Source organism: Schistocerca gregaria, chromosome 1 (genome assembly GCF_023897955.1).
Source record: "Schistocerca gregaria isolate iqSchGreg1 chromosome 1, iqSchGreg1.2, whole genome shotgun sequence".
In the NCBI taxonomy this organism is placed as follows: domain Eukaryota; kingdom Metazoa; phylum Arthropoda; class Insecta; order Orthoptera; family Acrididae; genus Schistocerca; species Schistocerca gregaria.
Window position 1 is genome coordinate 975,262,616 of NC_064920.1, and position 19,908 is coordinate 975,282,523.

General features: G+C 43.6%; 1 protein-coding gene across 1 annotated transcript in view; it reads left to right on the plus strand.

Annotated features, from left to right (window-relative positions):
* Positions 1-19,908, plus strand: part of LOC126311099 (probable E3 ubiquitin-protein ligase HECTD2) — a 418,213-nt gene that overhangs the window by 331,885 nt on the left and 66,420 nt on the right. Inside the window, exon 10 of the mRNA XM_049992125.1 lies at positions 9,906-10,093. Within this exon, the coding sequence (XP_049848082.1) occupies positions 9,906-10,093 (188 nt within the window). The remainder of the gene's footprint in view (positions 1-9,905; positions 10,094-19,908) is intronic.

Genomic DNA, 19,908 nt, shown 5'->3' on the forward strand with positions numbered 1-19,908 from the left:
TCTTATGGTGACAGTTTTCACTATTAAAGGTATTCTAGAAAGCACCTTCCCGTGTTAACGCCCTTAGAAACATATTGTCAGATTTGACTTTGCCACCACAACCTGTTTTGACCAGAGGTGGTATCTACTTGGATAAATGCTGACATCTTTTACTGTGATAGTTTCAGTTGCGTAGGTAAGAGACCGCAAATTACAGCAAATTTTATGAATACATGTTAGCTGCATTATATTGAAAAGCGTTATGTTTCTGTCCCCTAAATAACTTTTGTTCGGTTTTATGTCATGGACACTTCTGAAGCTACTTATGCAGCTTGCTTTAAAGACGCGCAAGTGGCATTCAAGAAAATAGATTTTAAACAAGACCTGATATAGATCAAATTAAATTTTGTGCGTTTGCCTGCAGCAATAACGAAGTTTGAAGACATAGGTCTACCACTGTTGTAATCTTTGACAAAAGATAGAAACATCTCCTTAGTTATCCTATCGAGAAGTAGACGTTGCAGTTAAAGATAAGCGGAACCAAGTTAACGGATCAAATCTTGATTCCGAGTTTATAAAGACTGTGGCGAACATGCAAAAGTCTTCCAGCTTGATCAGACGTTGTCCGAAATTTCTTCACGTACCACTTAAGTATGCTCCTGTTACTTTCCTGGATGTATAAAGGTCATTTTATGTGTACAAAAATGATCTTTCACATAAACACATGTGCTTAAGTAAAAAATTAGAAAAATTAATCGTTGTGCAGTGTTTTAGAACAAAATAGTAGAAAGAAATATATAATGGAATTTTGATACCACTTATTTGTATTGTTTTGCTGCCTCTTTGTGAATGTTTAGTGACATGATCTGCATGCATGTATGTTTTGCGATTAGATAGTGCAAGGAAATCCGGGTTCTATTGATGTCCCTTTGATGTGATGCAGTGAGTAAACAACTGGCTTCGTAGTTGCAAGAATGTTCAAGCTCTATATGGCTTGCCAGATGGGTTCCCCAGTCATTTTAGAGTTCCCCAGTCATTTTAGATGAATACTCGGATGTTTACTCGAACGGGACCATGGGTGATACTCCCTCTATCTATCTCCAAATCAGCTTACAATGCATGTATCATGACTTCAGCATATTTTACTGTACTCCTTTACCATTTCCCTTCCTAACAACCTTGATGCTGACGATGTACTAAATTGTAACCTCTCTTCCCTCCTTAATATGTATTCGATCAAAGTCACCCTGACAGGCACTCCTCATATTTTAGTACACTTCTGGTGTTCCTCACGACACTTTCTCCTCGTTCTACATCTCTGTAAGTTTTGCAACACCTGGAAATTGTCATATTCTTGTTCGACCCATATAATATCTGTCGAGCATTCACATAGCGTGGAACGATCTGCACTTTTCTCCAGTTACGTGGCCCGTTTCTTTGTTTCTTTCTAAATTTGTCGTTTATCGGTTGTATTCATGTGGAATACACTGTTGCTAAAGCGCTGATGACCTCGATGTTGAGCGCCCATAAGCCCCAACCCCCCCCCCCCCCCTGTTGCTAAAATAGGGAGAGTTCTTCCGGAATATTCTGCATAAAATCGAACTGTTTATCAGACCAAATACCTTTCATCTTGAAATCTGAATATCCCAGTTTACCAAGAACGGAGTAATGGCTCTTGTTTCCTCGAAACAACATGTGTTGGAATATGTGATACTTTCTCTCAAAACAGATGCCAAAGAACTGATAAGCAGATCAAACTTTCTGCACCAGTGATGCTTAAAGCAACCTGCAGTTGATCAGGACCCAGTTGGTATTTTCATACCAGCAACACTCCAAGACATAATTGAAAATTAAATTAAACTCTTCCTTTGCAGCGAGCATCGAAATTAATACAGAACAGAGCGCAAATTTCTGCTCTTTTAGGTAGTGCTCTTGGTTTTTATGTAACATTTACCAAATTTAAATTATGGCTGATTCAACTGCTGATCGATCTCAATCATATTTAATTTGGTACATAAATATCTTGCACATCTCAACACACATTTAAGGAAACGGTAAAGGTGTACGGTAAAACATGCTGAAGTCGTGATACATGTTAATATGGAGTACTTTGAGCTCTGACCACTTTCAGTAGTGTTAAACAAAATTATCGTTATTCTGGATCTAATTAAGCTCCAGGTAAACTGGGTTAGTATATGTTTACTGTACAGTTCAGCTCCATTTCGATACATCGTTTATGAGTGTGGTACCATTAGTTTGTCATTCGTATGATTTAAAGTTTATGTTCAATCCTTGATTATGAAAATCAGATTCAATTAAAAAGAACTAGGATTCACTTACTGTCATGCAATGCTATGCTGAACTCGTGACTTCAACACTACAATTTGGTATCCTCATTTATTACGCAGTCCATTCGATGCAATTTTTTCACTGTAACAGTTGCGAGTAATATTTTGTAGCTGTGAAGGGTCACTTTCGACCAGGGGTGGTCAAGAATTTGGCTTGCAAGCCGTGCCTGGCTCGCATGCCATAGCGCTAAGACTGTAGATTTCCCCAACCACACGCTACGCTGTCTGAGCGGGAAAGGGAAAAAACGCGGCAAACGTGCCGTAGTTAAATGGTAATGCACCCGTACTTCATTATTTCTCAAAAACATAAATCACAAACAAAATAAATTTTCTTTATTACATACTTCATTATTTCTAGTATGCTGAAAACATAGTATAATTTTCATCTGATACAAACTGTCGTCATATAGACAGACGGAGCAAATTCACACATTTTCGAACTTAGATTCCGTCATAATCATGACTTATTTAGTTTCGTAATCGAAAAAGATCCTTTCGCACACATGCTAAGATTGAAACTCATTACGGAGACAAAGAAACTGTCCCTGAAGAAAACAATGTACTGTTCCTGAACAGTTTTAAGGTGGAAGGATTTGTCTTTAAAACGGGAATTTCATAACACATAAATCAGTTACATCTGCACATGTACGGGGTCGCTTTCATCTGAAACGTCAAACTGCCTCGAAAACAGATGTAAGACTAGCATTGTCCTCAAAACGTTTAGAAAACTAGCCTTGTAATTATTTCAAGGTCACAATAATTTTTCTCCAAATCTCGCCTTTTCTTTAACGCCATTGATCTTATGGAACAAAACTGTGTTTGTTAGAATTCATCCCTTTCATAATGCTGTTTTCTTTTTAAATGCATCCTCTCCAAATCAGAAATAGGTTGTTTCTCACCGTGCCGTGCCTTACTATGGGCATCGAGCAGTGAAGTCCACTTAAAATGTGTCTTTAATCCATTTCGGATTTTCTAATTTGCGTTCCTGCACTCCTTTTTCCTTCACAAATTCAACAATAGCGGGCTGTAAATCTAAAAATCGTTCCAGGCATGACCTTCACGTAGACAAATTATTTTGCAATAACTTATAAAGTTTCCTAGGGGTCGGTGCTGGGGCCGCTACTACTTCTGATTTTTATAAACGGTATGCCTTTTAGTATTACAGGTGATTCTAAAATATTTCTGTTTGCTGGTGACACGAGCGTGGAAGTGAAGGATGTTGTGTGTAAAGGATGTTGTGTGTAGTATTGACACGATTTCAAATAATGCAGTTCAGGATACGAGTTCATGACTTGTTGAAAATAAATTGAATTTAAATCACAGTAAGTCTAATATTTTACAGTTTCTAACAAACAGTGCAACAAAAACTGACATTTTGATTACACAGAATGGGTACATGATTAATGAGACTGAACATTTCAATTTCCTGGGCGGCCAGATAGATAGTAAACTGTCCTGGAAAGCCCATGTTTAGGATCTTGTCCAGAAAATAAATTCTGCTTTATTTACCATTAGAACAGTTTCTGATATACAGTTAGTTCCACAAGAAAGTGTACGCCGTTATCTGTATGAAATAAAAGACATTATTGTAAACATATGTTTAAATGAAAATACATGTTATTACTAATTACACAATTACCTAATAGTTAATCCAATCGCCTCCGATATCAATTATAACTTGGCAACTTTTTGGCACCATCTTCACGAGATTCTCTGCATATTCTCTAGGTAACGATCTCCATATCGTCCTGATTTTATATGGCAGCCGCTTCAAAGTATATACTGGCTTTCCTTTAAGCTTCGTCTTAAAATAGGACAAAAATTTTCTATCGTATTTGTATCCTCAGACATTGCACGCCAATCCATCGTGGACACTCTATTCTCTTGTTTCCACGCTGTACAGAGACGGCTGCGATGTTTCGGATCATTATCCTCTTGAAGCACCCATCTTGCCTCGTTTGAACCAAATAGCTTCTTAATGAACCTCAGAAAGTATTTTTGTTAGACATTGCACATTTTTTCAGTGCATTTAAATTGGCTGTAAATAAGTGCAGATAACTAAAACTGCGACCAACAAAACAAAACATTCAACTCTCAGACTGTTTATCTGTACACTGTGCAAAAGCGCATTGACTACAGAGATGTCACTGCGGACGCTACATTTGGCATTATGGCGTACACTTTCTCGTGGAACTGATCCTAAGTGGTAGTTCAGCACGAAAAGTAATCTACTTTGTTAATTTTCATTCGCTTCTGACGTATGGTACTATTTTTTGGGCTAACTCTTCTGATTCAAAACGGGTATTTTTGGCTTAGAAACTTGCGGTTCGAACAATATGTGGTGTAAGTTCGCGAACCTGTTCAGTAGTCTGAGAATTCCGACACTAGCCTCTCAAACACATATTTTATTTAATGTCGTTTGTTGTTAAAAATATCAGTTGGTTCCCAAGAGTTTGCAGCTTTCACTCAGTCAGTACTAGGCAGATATCCAATCTGCGTCTGCCCGCATCTCGTGGTCGTGCGGTTTGATTCCCGGCGGGGTCAGGGATTCTCTCTGCCTCGTGATGGCTGGATGTTGTGAGATGTCCTTAGGTTAGTCAGTTTTAAGTAGTTCTAAGTTCTAGGGGACTGATGACCATAGTTGTTAAGTCCCATAGTGCTCAGAGCCATCCAATCTGCGTCTGGAACACACCTCTTTGACTCTTGTGCAGAAAAGCAGTATTCTGCTGCATCTATTTTCGATATTCTGGCACAACAATTCAAAAATCCTAGCAGTAATCCACGCACATTCAAGTATAAACTCCAGATTTTCCTCACAATTCACTCCTACTCTTTCGAGGAACTCCTGGAAATATTTAAAAAATTAATATAATTGCTGGATTACTTTGTTCATTATGTTTGTTTAAACTTGTAGCTTGTTGTCAGCATAGAATTCACGTACGTTTCTTTTTATCTACTATTACCCTTCTGTTACAATCTGATGTACTGACTCATTCCGTGGACCATGGAGACTTGCTCCTCAATTTGTTCCTAAGAAACGTGACATATAAAATAAAATTTAAAAAATGGATTGATAGAGAAAATAGCAAAGATCTAAAGTAGAACAGCGCCTTACCTCTCGGGTTCTTTTAGTGGGAGTGAAAGCGTCACGGAGACGCTTATCAAACTCTATAAAAGAGGTGTTTTGTACCGGTGCGGTTTATTGTTAAAATTCCAAGAACGTACGTTCCTAGAAGAGTAAGCCCCCGTATATTGCTAATACCTCCGTATATTTGACGAAAAATACCATAAAGGTAAATTAGAGGTAGTTAAGCTCTCACAGAGACTAGCCAAGAGTCGTTCAAACTGTGCACTGTTAGCGACTGGAACATGAATGGTGTTACAAGAAGCATCCACCGCTACACACCATAAAGGGGCTTGCAGAGTATAGACGTACATATAGACTACCTTATAAAAAGTATTCGGGCACGTATTACTGGACATTAACACGGGTGTGTCCACCCTTCGTCTTGATGACAGCTAAACATTTGCTTGAGAGACTTTCAGTGAGGTGTGTCTACGTTTGTAGAGAAATAACAGGCTACTCTTCCTCAAGAACGGAGACCAGAGAGGGAAATGATGCTGGACACTCTAGTATGGAGCGAAATCAGCTTTCTAACTCGTCCTAAAGCTGTTCCATTAGGTTCAGGTCGAGACTCTGGGCAGAGCATTCCATTTCAGGAATGTTACTGACCACAAACAATTGCATCACAGATGCTATTTTATGACAGGCTGCAATGTCAGTTTCATACAAACAAGCGTAATCTCCAATCTGTTCTGCTACTGTACGCAATACGTAATGCTGCAAAATGTGTTCAAATCCTTCCGCATTTATCGTTTTGACAAGCACAACAAGAGGATCACAGGAAACGAGGCTTCTGACGCTGCTGCCAAGGCTGCAGTCCTCGTACCTCTGCCCACTATTTCTTATATTCCCTTAGATTATCTCTGTATTTCCGTCTGTCAGTAAGAATAAGCTCCCCCAGCGACTAGGTTGCGTATTGGGCACTGCCTTGTTAACCATCGCCATTTTTTAAGCAGCGCCTCCCCCCCCCCCCCCCCTCGGCCCCCTCACACTCCTTTGTGCACATTGTGCTTAACTTTTAACTGTCTGCCATTTCCTGACCGAACGCCCATTTTTTATCCGTTTACATTCCCTTTTGCGTTTGCCGTCTGAGTTATTAGCCATTTAGCGAACGACGAGCGAGCTGTGTACCGCGTTTTACTTTTTATCCGTCGTAGCAATATAGCGAAGGCTATTCAATTTTTATACTTAAATGGATATGGTGTCTGTTCTTTCAGAACAGACACCGTATCCATACAAGTATAAAGTTCTGGCAACACCGGCCATGACCGTCTTCTTCTGTGCGGATGCACACATATTCTCCGAACTCTTACGGGACTTGGTAAGAACGTCTTCCACGAGTAATGAGTGTGCTGGGGTGAGACACTACGAATGTTGTGTGGACATACAAGATGAGAATATGGGTCTCTTGGTAGGCGTGCGCGAGATAGTCCCTGCAGTCGCGCTATCCTCTGTGACCTCAGTGGCTCAGGTGAATGCCGGCACGGCAGATCAGCATGTTCGGTCAGAGGGTTAGCTGCCCTATGTAGTAAAAATTCTGAGTTAATCGATCAACAACGAACTTAAACGGATGTCCTACGACGTCCACCCCAAGCAGATGCAATGAACAAAATGAGAAGTAAAAAAAAAAAATTGGGTAGAGCATCTGCTATGTAAGCAGGAGATCCCGAGTTCGAGTCCCGGTCGGAGCACATATTTTCACCTGTCCCTGTTGATATATATCAACGGTCATTAGCAGCTGAAGGTATTAATATAATTCTAATTTCATTCAATTTTTAGTTGTGCACCACAGTTTCTCTATGTCGTATTTTGTAGACCTTTCTCCACGTCCCCGTTATTACCGGTCTTCTCGTCCATCGACTGGGACTGACGTGTAGAGATTTTTAACTCCTCTCTTTGTCTTCATGTTTCAAAGTTTTGACATGGACGCATATGTCTATGGATGTTTTTGCACCCTGAAACAAAACACCCTTACCACGAAAAACGCCCCAATATCGTAACACTACCCCCTACGTACTTCACTGTTGGCAGTACACATGATTGCACACAACGTTCTCCAGGTACTCGCCAAACCCAAACGCGGTCATCAGACCGATATACGGTGCAGCATGACTCATCATCCCTTGTCACTGATTGCCAGTCACCGACCGTCCAGTGGCATTTGCACCACCTCGAGCGCCGCTTGGCGTCTACTATAGAAATTTGTGGTTTGTGAGGAGCTGATCGATCGTTGGGCACCTGCGTACAGCCATTCTGCTAACCGGACTGCCGTAAGCACTTTGGAAGTCCCGAGCGATTCCTTCCGCTGTACTCGACCTGGTCTGCCAGGTCTTGGTTTATCTGATGTTGTTCGCTCGCGTTTGCACTTCACAGTCACAACACCAACGGTCGTCCTGAGCAGCTCTAGAAGAGCTGAAACTACCGTGATGGATTTGTTACTCAGGTTATAGGCAGTGACTGCTCCACGTTCTAAGTCATTGAGCCCTGCTGATACTGCTTCTCTATGACGACACAATACTGCTCGCCTCCTTTTGCACTGGGGGGTCCAGCTCTCAGTAACATCTAGTGGTTAGCTCCACATTACGTAGGAGAGTCCCGATACTTTTGATCGGATAGTGTATTTCAACCATACGCTGTCTGACAGGGGCTATGCGAGAGGCGTTCAATGAATTCGAAAGTAAAGTTCTATGTACTGACTTGGCAGAAAATCCTAAGAAATTTTGGTCCTATGTCAAAGCGGTAGGTGGTTCAAAACAAAATGTCCAGACACTCTGTGACCAAAATGGTACTGAAACAGAGGGTGAAAGACTAAAGGCCGAAATACTAAATGTCTTCTTCCAAAGCTGTTTCACAGGGGAAGGCTGCAATGTAGTTCCTTCTCTAGATTGTAGCACAGATGACAAAATGGTAGATATCGAAATAGACGACAGAGGGATAGAGAAACAAAATCGCTCAAAAGAGGAAAGGCCGCTGGACCTGATGGGATACCAGTTCGATTTTACACAGAGTACGCGAAGGAACTTGCCCCCCTTCTTGCTGCGGTGTACCGTAGGTGTCTAGAAGAGCGAAGCGTTCTAAAGGATTGGAAAAGGGCACAGGTCATCCCCGTTTTCAAGAAGGGACGTCGAACAGATGTGCAGAACTATAGACCAATACCTCTAACGTCGATCAGTTGTAGAATTTTGGAACACGTATTGTGTTCGAATATAATGACTTTTCTGGAAACTAGAAATCTACTCTGTAGGAATCAGCGTGGGTTTCGAAAAAGACGGTCGTGTGACACCCAGCTCGCGCTATTCGTCCACGAGACTCAGAGGGCCATAGACACGGGCTCATAGATAGATGCCATGTTTTTTGACTTCCGCAAGGCGTTTGACACAGTTCCCCACAGTCGTTTAATGAACAAAGTAAGAGCATGCGGACTATCAGACCAATTGTGTGATTGGATTGAGGACTTCCTAGATAACAGAACGCAGCATGTCATTCTCAATGGAGAGATGTCTTCCGAAGTAAGAGTGGTTTCAGATGTGCCGCAGGGGATTGTCATAGGACCGTTGCTGTTCACAATATACGTAAATGACCTGGTGGATGACATCGGAAGTTCACTGAGGCTTTTTTCAGATGATGCTGTGGTGTATCGAGAGGTTGTAACAATGGAAAATTGTACTGAAATGCAGGAGGATTTGTAGCGAATTGATGCATGGTGCAGGGAATGGCAATTGAATCTCAATGTAGACAAGTGTAATGTGCTGCGAATACATAGAAAGATAGATCGCTTATCATTTAGCTATAAAATAGCAGGTCAGCAACTGGAAGCAGTTAATTCCATAAGTTATCTGGGAGTACGCATTAGGAGTGACTTAAAATGGAATGATCATATAGAGTTGATCGTCGGTGAAGCAGATGCCAGGCTGAGATTCATTGGAAGTATCCTAAGGAAATGCAATCCGAAAACAAAGGAAGTAGGTTACAGTACGCTTGTTCGCCCACTGCTTGAATACTGCTCAACAGTGTGGGATCCGTACCAGATAGGGTTGATAGAAGAGATAGAGAAGATCCAACAGAGAGCAGCGCGCTTCGTTACAGGATCATTTAGTAATCGCGAAAGCGTTACGGAGTTGATAGATAAACTCCAGTGGAAGACTCTGCAGGAGAGACACTCAGTAGCTCGGTACGGGCTTTTGTTGAAGTTTCGAGAACATACCCTCACCGAAGAGTCAAGCAGTATATTGCTCCCTCCTACGTATACCTCGCGAGGAGACCATGAGGCTAAAATCAGAGAGATTAGAGCCCACACAGAAGCATACCGACAATCCTTCTTTCCACGAACAATACGAGACTGGAATGGAAGGGAGAACCAATAGAAGTACTCAGGGTACCCTCCGCCACACACCGTCAGGTGGCTTGCGGAGTATGGATGTAGATGTAGATGTAGATGGTGCCTCCGCCCGCAGACGCGGCCAACAACTCGAGCTCGCCGCCGCTGCTCGACTACACGGACTTCTACAACTCGGCGCTGGACCACGTGGACCTGATGCAGGACTACTTCAACTGGCAGAGCCCCCAGCGGCCGGGACAGTTCTCCTACTGCCAGTACCCGTTCATCCTCAGCATCGTCGCCAAGAGGATCATTCTTACCAAGGTAAGCGGCCAATGGAGGAGACTGCAATGCTTACGTGTTTCTCGTTAAACTGTAATAGTCTTTCTTACTGATTATTCTTTATGAAAACAGCCCTACAGTGCCTAGTGGATAACTACACTCATGCTCATAAATTAAAGATAATTGCACAATGTGGTGCCACACTACTAACTGACTACCAACAGCATAGGCACATAGGGAACACACACGACACAGATCTGTATGTCCACAGTATTGGTGATAAGTTGACAAAACCGTCCCAAAAAACATGTGCTACAAAACGCCACTGTTTCCTGCGTGTGTACCCCGACATCAATAGGGGATATGATCACCATGGACACATGCACAGATCGCACAACGGGTTGGCATACTCTGGATCAGGTGCTCAAGCAGCTGCTGGGGTATAGCCTCCCATTCTTGCACCAGTGCCTGCCGGAGCTCCTGATGTGTCGGAGGGGTTTGAACAAGTGCAGCGTTACGTCGACGGAGAACAGGCAGGACACTCCATTCGCCTGATATCTTCTGTTTCAAGGCACTCCTCCACGATGGCAGCTCGGTTGGACCGTGCGTTATCATCCATCAGGAGGGAGGTGGGACCCACTGTACCCCTGACCTGTTACAGTTCCTCTGTCAAAGACATGCAGGGGTGTATGTGCACCAATCATAATCCCACCCCACACCATCAAACCACGACCTCCATACAGGTCCCTTTCAAGGACATTAAGGGGTTGGTATCTGGTTCCTGGTTCACGCCAGATGAAAACCCGGCGAGAATCACTGTTCCGACTATACCTGGACTCGTCCGTGAACATAACCTGCGACCACTGTTCCAATGACCATGTACTGTGTTCTTGACACCAGGCTTTAAGGGCTCTCCTGTGACCAGGGGTAAGTGGAATGCACCTTGCAGGTCTCCGGGCGAATAAAACATGTCTGCTCAGTCGTCTGTAGACTGTGTGTCCGGAGGCAAATGTTCCAGTGGCTGCGGTAAGGTCCCGAGCAAGGCTACCTGCAGTACTCAGTGACCCTCTGCGGTCACAGATAGTGAGATATCGGGCTTCTTGTGGTGTTGTACACCGTGGACGTCCCGTACTGTAGTGCCCAGACACGTTTCCTGTCTGCTGGAGTCGTTGCCATAACCTTGAGATCACACTTTGTGGCACACGGAGGGCCCGTGCTACGACCTGCTGTGTTTGACCAGCCTCCAGTCGCCCTAGTGTTGTACCCCTCATAACGTCATTATTATCTGTTCTTTGAGCCATTTTCAACACACAGTCGCCATTAGCACGTCTGAAAACGTCTGCACACTTACTCGCTGCACCGTACTCTGACATGCACCAACACACCTCTGCGTATGTGGACTGCTGCTAGCGCCACCGTGCGACGACTGCGGGTCCAATGCACCGTGTGGTCATAACCCGAGGTGATTTGAACCCGCAAACCGCCCACCAGAGCGTTTTTCACTATGTATCAGCATTATCCTTCATTTATAAGCATCTCTGTACGTGTAGATTATGGGAGGGATATTCAGTAATTAAAGAGACATACTGAGGTAGAAATGAAACAGTTTGCAGGAGGAATTTTGCACTTTTTTGACATTAGGAATGGAATGAGATGAGAGCAGCTGACGGATAAAAATTCTTTCGTTTGGAACCTCAACATTGCGTTTAGCAATGGCGTGTTCGCTTGAAGCTCCCACAATTGAACAACGTTCAATGATCCATTTTTTTTTTTTGTTTCCTGAAGGTAAAAAAAAATCAGCTAAAATTTTTCTCGAATGACTTTACAGTATGGTGAAAGTTATATGAACCGCAGAAATTTTAATAATTGAGTGAACGCTCAAAACCGTTCGAACCTCAGTGACTAACGAGCAACTTCCCGGTCAGTTAGTCCAAGAGTCAACTCCTTCCCTCGAAACTCGCACTGGCGACTTTATTCGCAAAGACCACTGTATTAAGTCGAACATATAGCAAAATTTGCAGTAAGTGTTAGCACAGTTCATAACGTTAACAGTAACAAGCTCAAGTACGGCAACCAAGTGCAAGGCGAGTCTCTAAAAAGGAAACAAGGCTCAGAGTGTGTACAGACTTAAAGACCGCTATGAAAGGGAAGACGATCCTTTCTAAACAAGATTTTAAAGTAAGATGGAACTCGGATTCATCTTAACCAGCGCCCAAAAGACTAAGAATGTAACGAAAGCAGACCAGCTCATCTGTCCGAAAGAAATTCAAACTGCAAGCATCAGCGGGAAAATTCATGTTGACCGTCTTTTGGGATCCCCAAGGTGTCGGCTTTTGTGATTATTTGGAAGATCGGCGTATAATAACAGCGCCTACTACTCAGACGTACTGATGAAGAAAGTAAAGCCAGTAGTGGGAGAAAAACGTCGAGGATCTCAAAGAAAAGGTGTGATATTGCTATACGACAATGGTCGCCATCGCACAAAGAAACCACTGAAAAAATGGTTGGCAAATACTGTCTCATCCTCACTACAGCCCATATTTACTCCCTCGGATTTTCAGTTTTTGGTCCATTCAGGGAGGCATTACGTGGAAAAAGGAGATCCAAGAATGTATGGGAAAGTGACTCAAACAACAAGACAAAGACTTCTTTGCATCAGCTACAAAAGAGAGAAGTTCGTGGTTGGGACAAGTATATTTATACAGGGTGTTACAAAAAGGTACTACAAAAAGGTACTGCCAGACTTTCAGGAAACATTCCTCACACACAAATAAAGAAAAGATGTTGTGTGGACATGTACCCGGAAACGCTTAATTTCCATGTTAGAGCTCATTTTAGTTTCGTCAGTATGTACTATACTTCCACGATTCACCGCCAGTTGCCCCAAGGTAATGTTGACTTCGGTGCTTATGCTGACATGCGACTCATCGCTCTACAGTACTAGCATCAAGCACATCAGTACGTAGCATCAACAGGTTAGTATTCATCACGAACGTGGTTTTGCAGTAAGTGCAATGTTTACAAATGCGGAGTTGGCAGATGCCCATTTGATGTATTGATTAGCTCGGGGCAATAGCCGTGGCGCGGTACGTTTGTATCGAGACAGATTTCCAGAACGAAGGTGTCCCGACAGGAAGCAATTGATCGACGTCTTAGGGAGCACGGAACATTCCAGTCTATGACACGCGACTGGGGAAGACCAAGAACGACGAGGACACCTGCAATGCATGAGGCAATTCTTCATGCAGTTGACGATAACCCTACTGTCACCATCAGAGAAGTTGCTGCTGTACAAGGTAACGTTGACCAGGTCACTGTATGGAGAGTGCTACGGGAGAACCAGTTGTTTCCGTACCATGTACAACGTGTGCAGGCACTATCAGCAGCTGATTGGCCTCCACAAGTACACTTCTGCGAATGGTTCATCCAACAATGTGTCAATCCTCATTTCACTGCAAATGTTCTCTTTATGGATGAGGCTTCATTCCAACGTGATCAAATTGTAAATGTTTCACAATCGACATGTGTGGGCTGACGAGAATCCGCACGTAATTGTGCAATCACGTCATCAACACAGATTTTCTGTGAACGTTTGGACAGGCATTGTTGGTGATGTCTTGATTGGGCCCCATGTTCTTCCACCCACGCTCAATGGACCACGTTATCATGATTTCATACGGGATGCTCTACCTGTGCTGCTAGAACATGTGCCTTTCAAGTACGACACAACATGCGGTTCATGCACGATGGAGCTCCCGCACATTTCAGTCGAAGTGTTCTTACGCTTCTCAACAATAGATTCGGTGACCGATGGATTGGTAGAGGCGGACCAATTCCATGGCCTCCACGCTCTCCTGACCTCAACCCTCTTGACCTTCAATTACGCGGGCGTTCGAAAGCTCTTGTCTACGCAATCCCGGTACCAAATGTAGGGACTCTTCGTGCTCGTATTGTGGACGGCTGTGATACATACGCCATTCTCCAGGGCTGCATCAGCGCATCAGGGATTCCATGCGACGGAGGGTGGATGCATGTATCCTCGCTAACGGTGTACATTTTGAACATTTCCTGTAACAAAGTGTTTGAAGTCACGCTGGTACGTTCTGTTCCCGTGTGTTTCCATTCCATGATTAATGTGATTTGAAGAGAAGTAATAAAATGAGCTGTAACATGGAAAGTAAGCGTTTCTGGACACATGTCCACATAACATATTGTCTATCTTTGTGTGAGGAATGTTTCCTGAAAGTTTGACCGTACCTTTTTGTAACACCCTTTATACTTGGGCATTATGTAGAGGAGCAGCAAAAGTCTCCTTTTGTAAAAACATAGTTTTTCCGTCAATGTGTCTCTTTAGTTATTGAATTCCCTTCGCATATCGAATATCGTTGTTTATCTGCTGAAATACACCAGTTCAGAGACAACTTTGACTTGCATCGGACGTGCCAGCGACTCGGAATTTGTCGTGTGAGTTTCGATATGCCCATCGTGAAACCTGCATGTAGGAATATATGCACACACTATTAAAGTCAACTCGTCACCGCAGAGGAATGAAACAATGTTATACGCGCAACATTCTGATGTGACTTCAAAAAGCAAACTAGACATTATTATGACACGCCAAGTAACTTAAATGCTACACTACACTTCTAAGTGACACAGTTACATTACATTATTTTTCGGTATGGCCACCAACTCTTTGTAAAAAACGTTCTACCAATCTTTCAGTTCCTCGACGGTAGACGTCCGGCACGGAGCCACTCGAGAACCGCTGGGTGGAAGTCCTCATCTTCGGAAAATCTCTTTCGAACCCCAGATGCTGTTTTAGTTTGCGTGAAGACATGGAAATCGCATGGTGCAAGAAATGGTCAACGCGGTCAGCATCACGCACGTTTGTGCGGCCTTCGTCAAATTGTTGGCAACCGTTTCACTACTGCTGAACGTGTCACTGCATTTGGACTACATAGCCGTTTTACTTACAAGATTCGTACTGTCCCGTGTACTTTAATTTTGGAGTACGTTCCCAGTTGCCGTTCCATTTCGATCGCACACTGCAAAGCACCTGTCTTTGTGTCTGCAGGAAATCAGGAACATGTACTCTCTTCTGATAATGCCCCACTCTTGAGGAACGGTCTTAAATTGGGACGACATGTGTAACCTACTTTCCGAAGTCCCTAAGAAGTATTTCGTGAGGCCATTATACCTCCGAAAAGTTCTCTACACACGTCAAAAATCTAGCACAATTAGAATGTTTTCCTGTGGGACAGCGTTATATTCCTGAAGGCCTTTATCAAGGCCCAACATACCACGATCGTGTGCTGATCGCAGAAATCCCAAAGTTGTTCAGTAGGTGGTAAAACAGGTGAAGAGGGTGATCTGACATTAAGCGGCACCTCTCGTACTAAGGTGCCGACTTGGCTATTCCTTACAAGTGCGAGTGAGCACTGTCTTGCTGAAATCCCGCTCTAATACTGTTTTCAAACAAAAGCATCATTTTAAGTGTACAACTTCTCTAACATGGTGAGGTACGTTTCTAGCAACTTTATGAAGGATGAGAGAGACCAGCCGCTGTTCAACAACCGGCCTAGAAAGTTGATTCGAAGGCAAATAGTGACGAAAAATCCAAACAAGTAAGCCTATTGGACTTACTTTAAGACATAAATAGATCAAAGTCGCTCAGTGGTCATTCCGTCAGCGAAACTGAAAGAGTGTAAGAGAAGAACGAAATATAAAATTCGGTCTTCCAGACGTCACTGTTGGTGATCGTTATCATCACACGAACGCCGAAATTAAGAAAAGTGATTCTCTTGGAGGAAAGGCATCTGGATCTGATGAGATGCATGTACAGTTCTTTTTCAGAGTACGGGAAAGAACGTAATTCCCTTCACGCAGCACTTTAGCGTACGTCTCTGGTGCGACGAATGATTCCAAAAGATTGGGACTGGGTGGTCAGCGCGGCTGGCTGCCAGGGGAGACCTAAACCTCCCGGAATAGAGCGGCTTTGGAGCGCCACACTGCAAAGCAGAGTTAAAACTACCGCGCAAAGTGCAAAATCGTAAATGATACATTATTGAGCTACCGTACAAGCTATAAAAAATCAGATAGGTTGAAACGCAGTGGTACAATTGTAAAAAAATATATTTCATTCACGAAAGACTGACGCCACATCTTCGTGTCATACCGTTCTGAAGTTCTTGTCCTCCAATGCTGTCCAAATCAGAGACCAGGAAAGGCAGACTATACTTACAAGGAAAAAAACTCTAGACAGTCAGTGGGAAACTAAGTTGTCTCTATTTATGTGATCAACCACACACCCAGTGCATCACCAAGATAATTGTATGTGTCGCCCACTTTAGCTTAACCCATCTTGTATAACGTTATATTTTAGATACATTGCATTATATGGCTGGAATAATTGTCTCCCAATAAATAAAAATTTGACTGAGATCATTCAGATAAGACCATAGGATCAATTATCAATAAATATTACACACTTGTTCTGTTTAAACAATAAGTCTGTGACATGAGATGCTGTAGGCAATCGGAAAATGGAGCCCTACACTGTTAGACAGAATGAAACAGTATCAGCCTGTCCGAAGCCCCATTCCATGGAGATCACCTGTAGCTTGAGACTACCTTCACCACCAGTTTGAACAGTGCACTGTTACTAACTGTGATGAAATGCCTCATGATGTTTTTGATGCACTCGTACCTTACCACTGGCATTACCAACATCTGCCGTGACCTCTCCGTGCTGCGAAGTCCAGTGGTGGTATTTCTGCGTGTGCAGTTGATTGTTGTATCCAGTGACACACAGTGAGTAGAGGTATATATGTGGGGCAAAATCTTCTGCTTCAAAATAAGGCCACAAGATGTCGTGCACGGAGCGTCGCGTAGTGGTTAGTGTCGCTGGCTGCCATGCTGCGCGTCAATATTTCAGATACAATCACCGGCAATTTTTTGTTATTTAGTATTTATCATTTCTGGAAGGTTCTCGGAACAGCATATGTTTTAATGTTTGTATACTCTGGAATGCAACGGCCTAGTCGCAGTGGATACACCTGTTCCCGTCAAGTCACTGTAGTTAAGTGCTGTCGGGCGTGGCCGGCACTTTGATGGGTGACCATCCGGGCTGCCATGCACTGTTGCCAGTTTTCGAGGTGCACTCAGCCTCGTGATGCCAATCGAGGAGCTACTCGACCAAATAGTAGCGGCTCCGGTCGAAGAAAACCATCATAACGACCGGGAGAGTGGTGTACAGACCACATGCCCCTTCTATCCTTATACTCGTCTGAGGATGATACGGTGGTCGGTTGGTCCCGATGTGCCAGTTGTGCCCTGAAGACGGAGTGCTATACTCTGTAATATTCGATATTGCTGTAAATAGCGCACTCTTCATCCAGGATTTCGTTACTAACACGGGGAACCCGCCATAGTTCGCTCTGTGGCACGGGAGAAACTTGGCAAAGTGAAAGACGGATGAATATAAATGGCAATTTATTCTGGCTTAGGTGCCAACACTAAATAGTTTCCGTAAAAATGACTCTAACCTCTTCTGTCTTCCCTCTCGTATTTTACGTAAATTGGACTTGTTACCTTATTCGAGTCAGATAAAATAAAACACATCGGTATGTGGCGAGAGGAAATAATGATGGTACAAACTCTAACTAGAAACGTATAACATACGAGGCCTGTCTAAAAAATATCCGACCTTTGGCCAGAAAAAATATTTCGAATACATGACGGCGTTGGGACCCTAATCCCCTTCAAAGTAGGCCCCTTGTGCTTGCACACACTTAACCCACCGATCCTTCCACTTCCTGGAACACTTCTGGAAGTTTTCTTTTGGAATGATGTTCAGCTCCGTCGTCGTGTTCCGCACTACCTCTTCTTAACTCTCAAAAAGGGTTCCTTTCAGTGGCGTCTTCAATTTTGGAAACAACCAGAAGTCGCAAGGAGCCATGTCTGGAGAGTAGGGAGGTTGGCGAAAGGCTTTAATTCCATGTATGGCCCAGAAATTTTGGATCAAGTGGGATGAATGTGCGGGGTCGTTGTCGTGATGCAGTTGCCAGTTTTTCGCCGTTCACAGGTCTGGTCTTTTGCGCCGAACTGCGTCACGGAGTCACCGGAGAACATCTTGATAGTACTCGTTTGTCGTTGTTTGTCCTTCCGGGGCGTATTGTTGATGCACAATTCAAAAATGGTTCAAATGGTTCTAAGCACTACGGGACTTAACATCTTATGTCATCAGTCGCCTAGAACTTAGAACTACTTAAACCTAACTAACCTAAGGACATCACGCATATCTATGCCAGAGGCAGGATTCGAACCTGCGACCGTAGCAGCCCCGCGGTTCCGGACTGCAGCGCTAGAACCGCACGGCCACGTCGGCCGGCGATGCACAATTCCACGGACATCAAAGAAGACAGTCAGTATCGTCTTGATTTTGCTTCACACCTGCGGCACTTTCTTCGGCCTTGGAGACTCGGGATGCTTCAATTGCGACGACTGTATTTTTGTTTCTGGGTTGTACCCGTACACCCATGACACATCTCCAGCTATCGCGGTGTTCAGAAACCCAGGATCAGTGTAGGTGGTGTCCAGAATGTCCTGTGCAACGTCAACACGGAGGTCTCTTTGTTCTGGCGACAAAAATTTGGGTACGAATTTCGCAGCCACTCGGTGCATGTTCAAATCACCACGCAAAATTCCACGTGCAGAATCTTTACTCACTCCAACCTCTTGCTCAATCTTCCGCACGGTCAAACGACGATCTGCAATCGCCACATTTTGCACCCTCTCAGCAACAGCTGCACTCCGAGCAGTTTGGGACCTGCCAGAACTCTGGTCACTCTCCGCTGATGTGCGGCCATTTTTGAATCGGTTGAACGACTCCTTACTTTGTGTTACACCCGTCGCATCTTCTCCAAACACCTGCTGAATCTTACGAATTGTTTCGCTTTGAGAATCACCAAGCTTTTGGCAAAATTTGATGCAGTATCTTTGCTCAAGACGTTCAGTCATCTTCAGAGATCAGTGATCCGACGAACACGTGTAGCAACTCACTCAGCGACCGACAGGCAGCGACTGACGCGCTGGAAGGCGGGGACAAAATTCACGCATGTCGCATAAAAGCCTTTTCCTTAACTGTGTACAGTGGTGCCGCGCTATCGTCTCTATTTTGCGCGGGAGAATCAAAGGTCGGATACCTTTTAGACAGACCTCGTATCTACTGCCTTTATCAGGACGCTGCAGACTAATAGGGCTGTGCAGATCAACCATTTAGTAGACTTATGTTTGTGGTTCTACGAATTTGAGGTCCAAAAGCACCATACGTACCTCTCAAACTTACCTGACTTACCTACAGGACAGCTAACTGCATGTTGCATATCAGCCAGTGAAATCTGAGTATGAAAGTACTATGAAAATGGTAGTCAGGGGACGTGGTTACCCACGTAAATAAACACCAGACAAATCTGGTAAAATATTGATATATTGTCGAGGCCCATTGTTCTCCAATTTCGCATGCGTACATTCGTTATAGCAATGGCACAAAGTTTCAGCTACTTCGATCAGAGTTCACACTGCACTCCCGAAGTAAGTTTTGCCTCTGAGACTGAAACTAACGATACGATAGACAAGTTGCTTGCACGACAAGACATAAAAGCTATCTGCCACCATTGCACTTTGCCTAAAACTTACATCAAAGTGTATGCCTTTAGTTAACCCTACAACGTATACTTTTACTGCCAGGTGAAGAATGACATTCGCCAATTACACACCTTACCTATTTCCATCACACAGAAAAAGGATTTCACAAACAGAAGTGATGCAACCAAATTTCACTGCTTGATCCACAG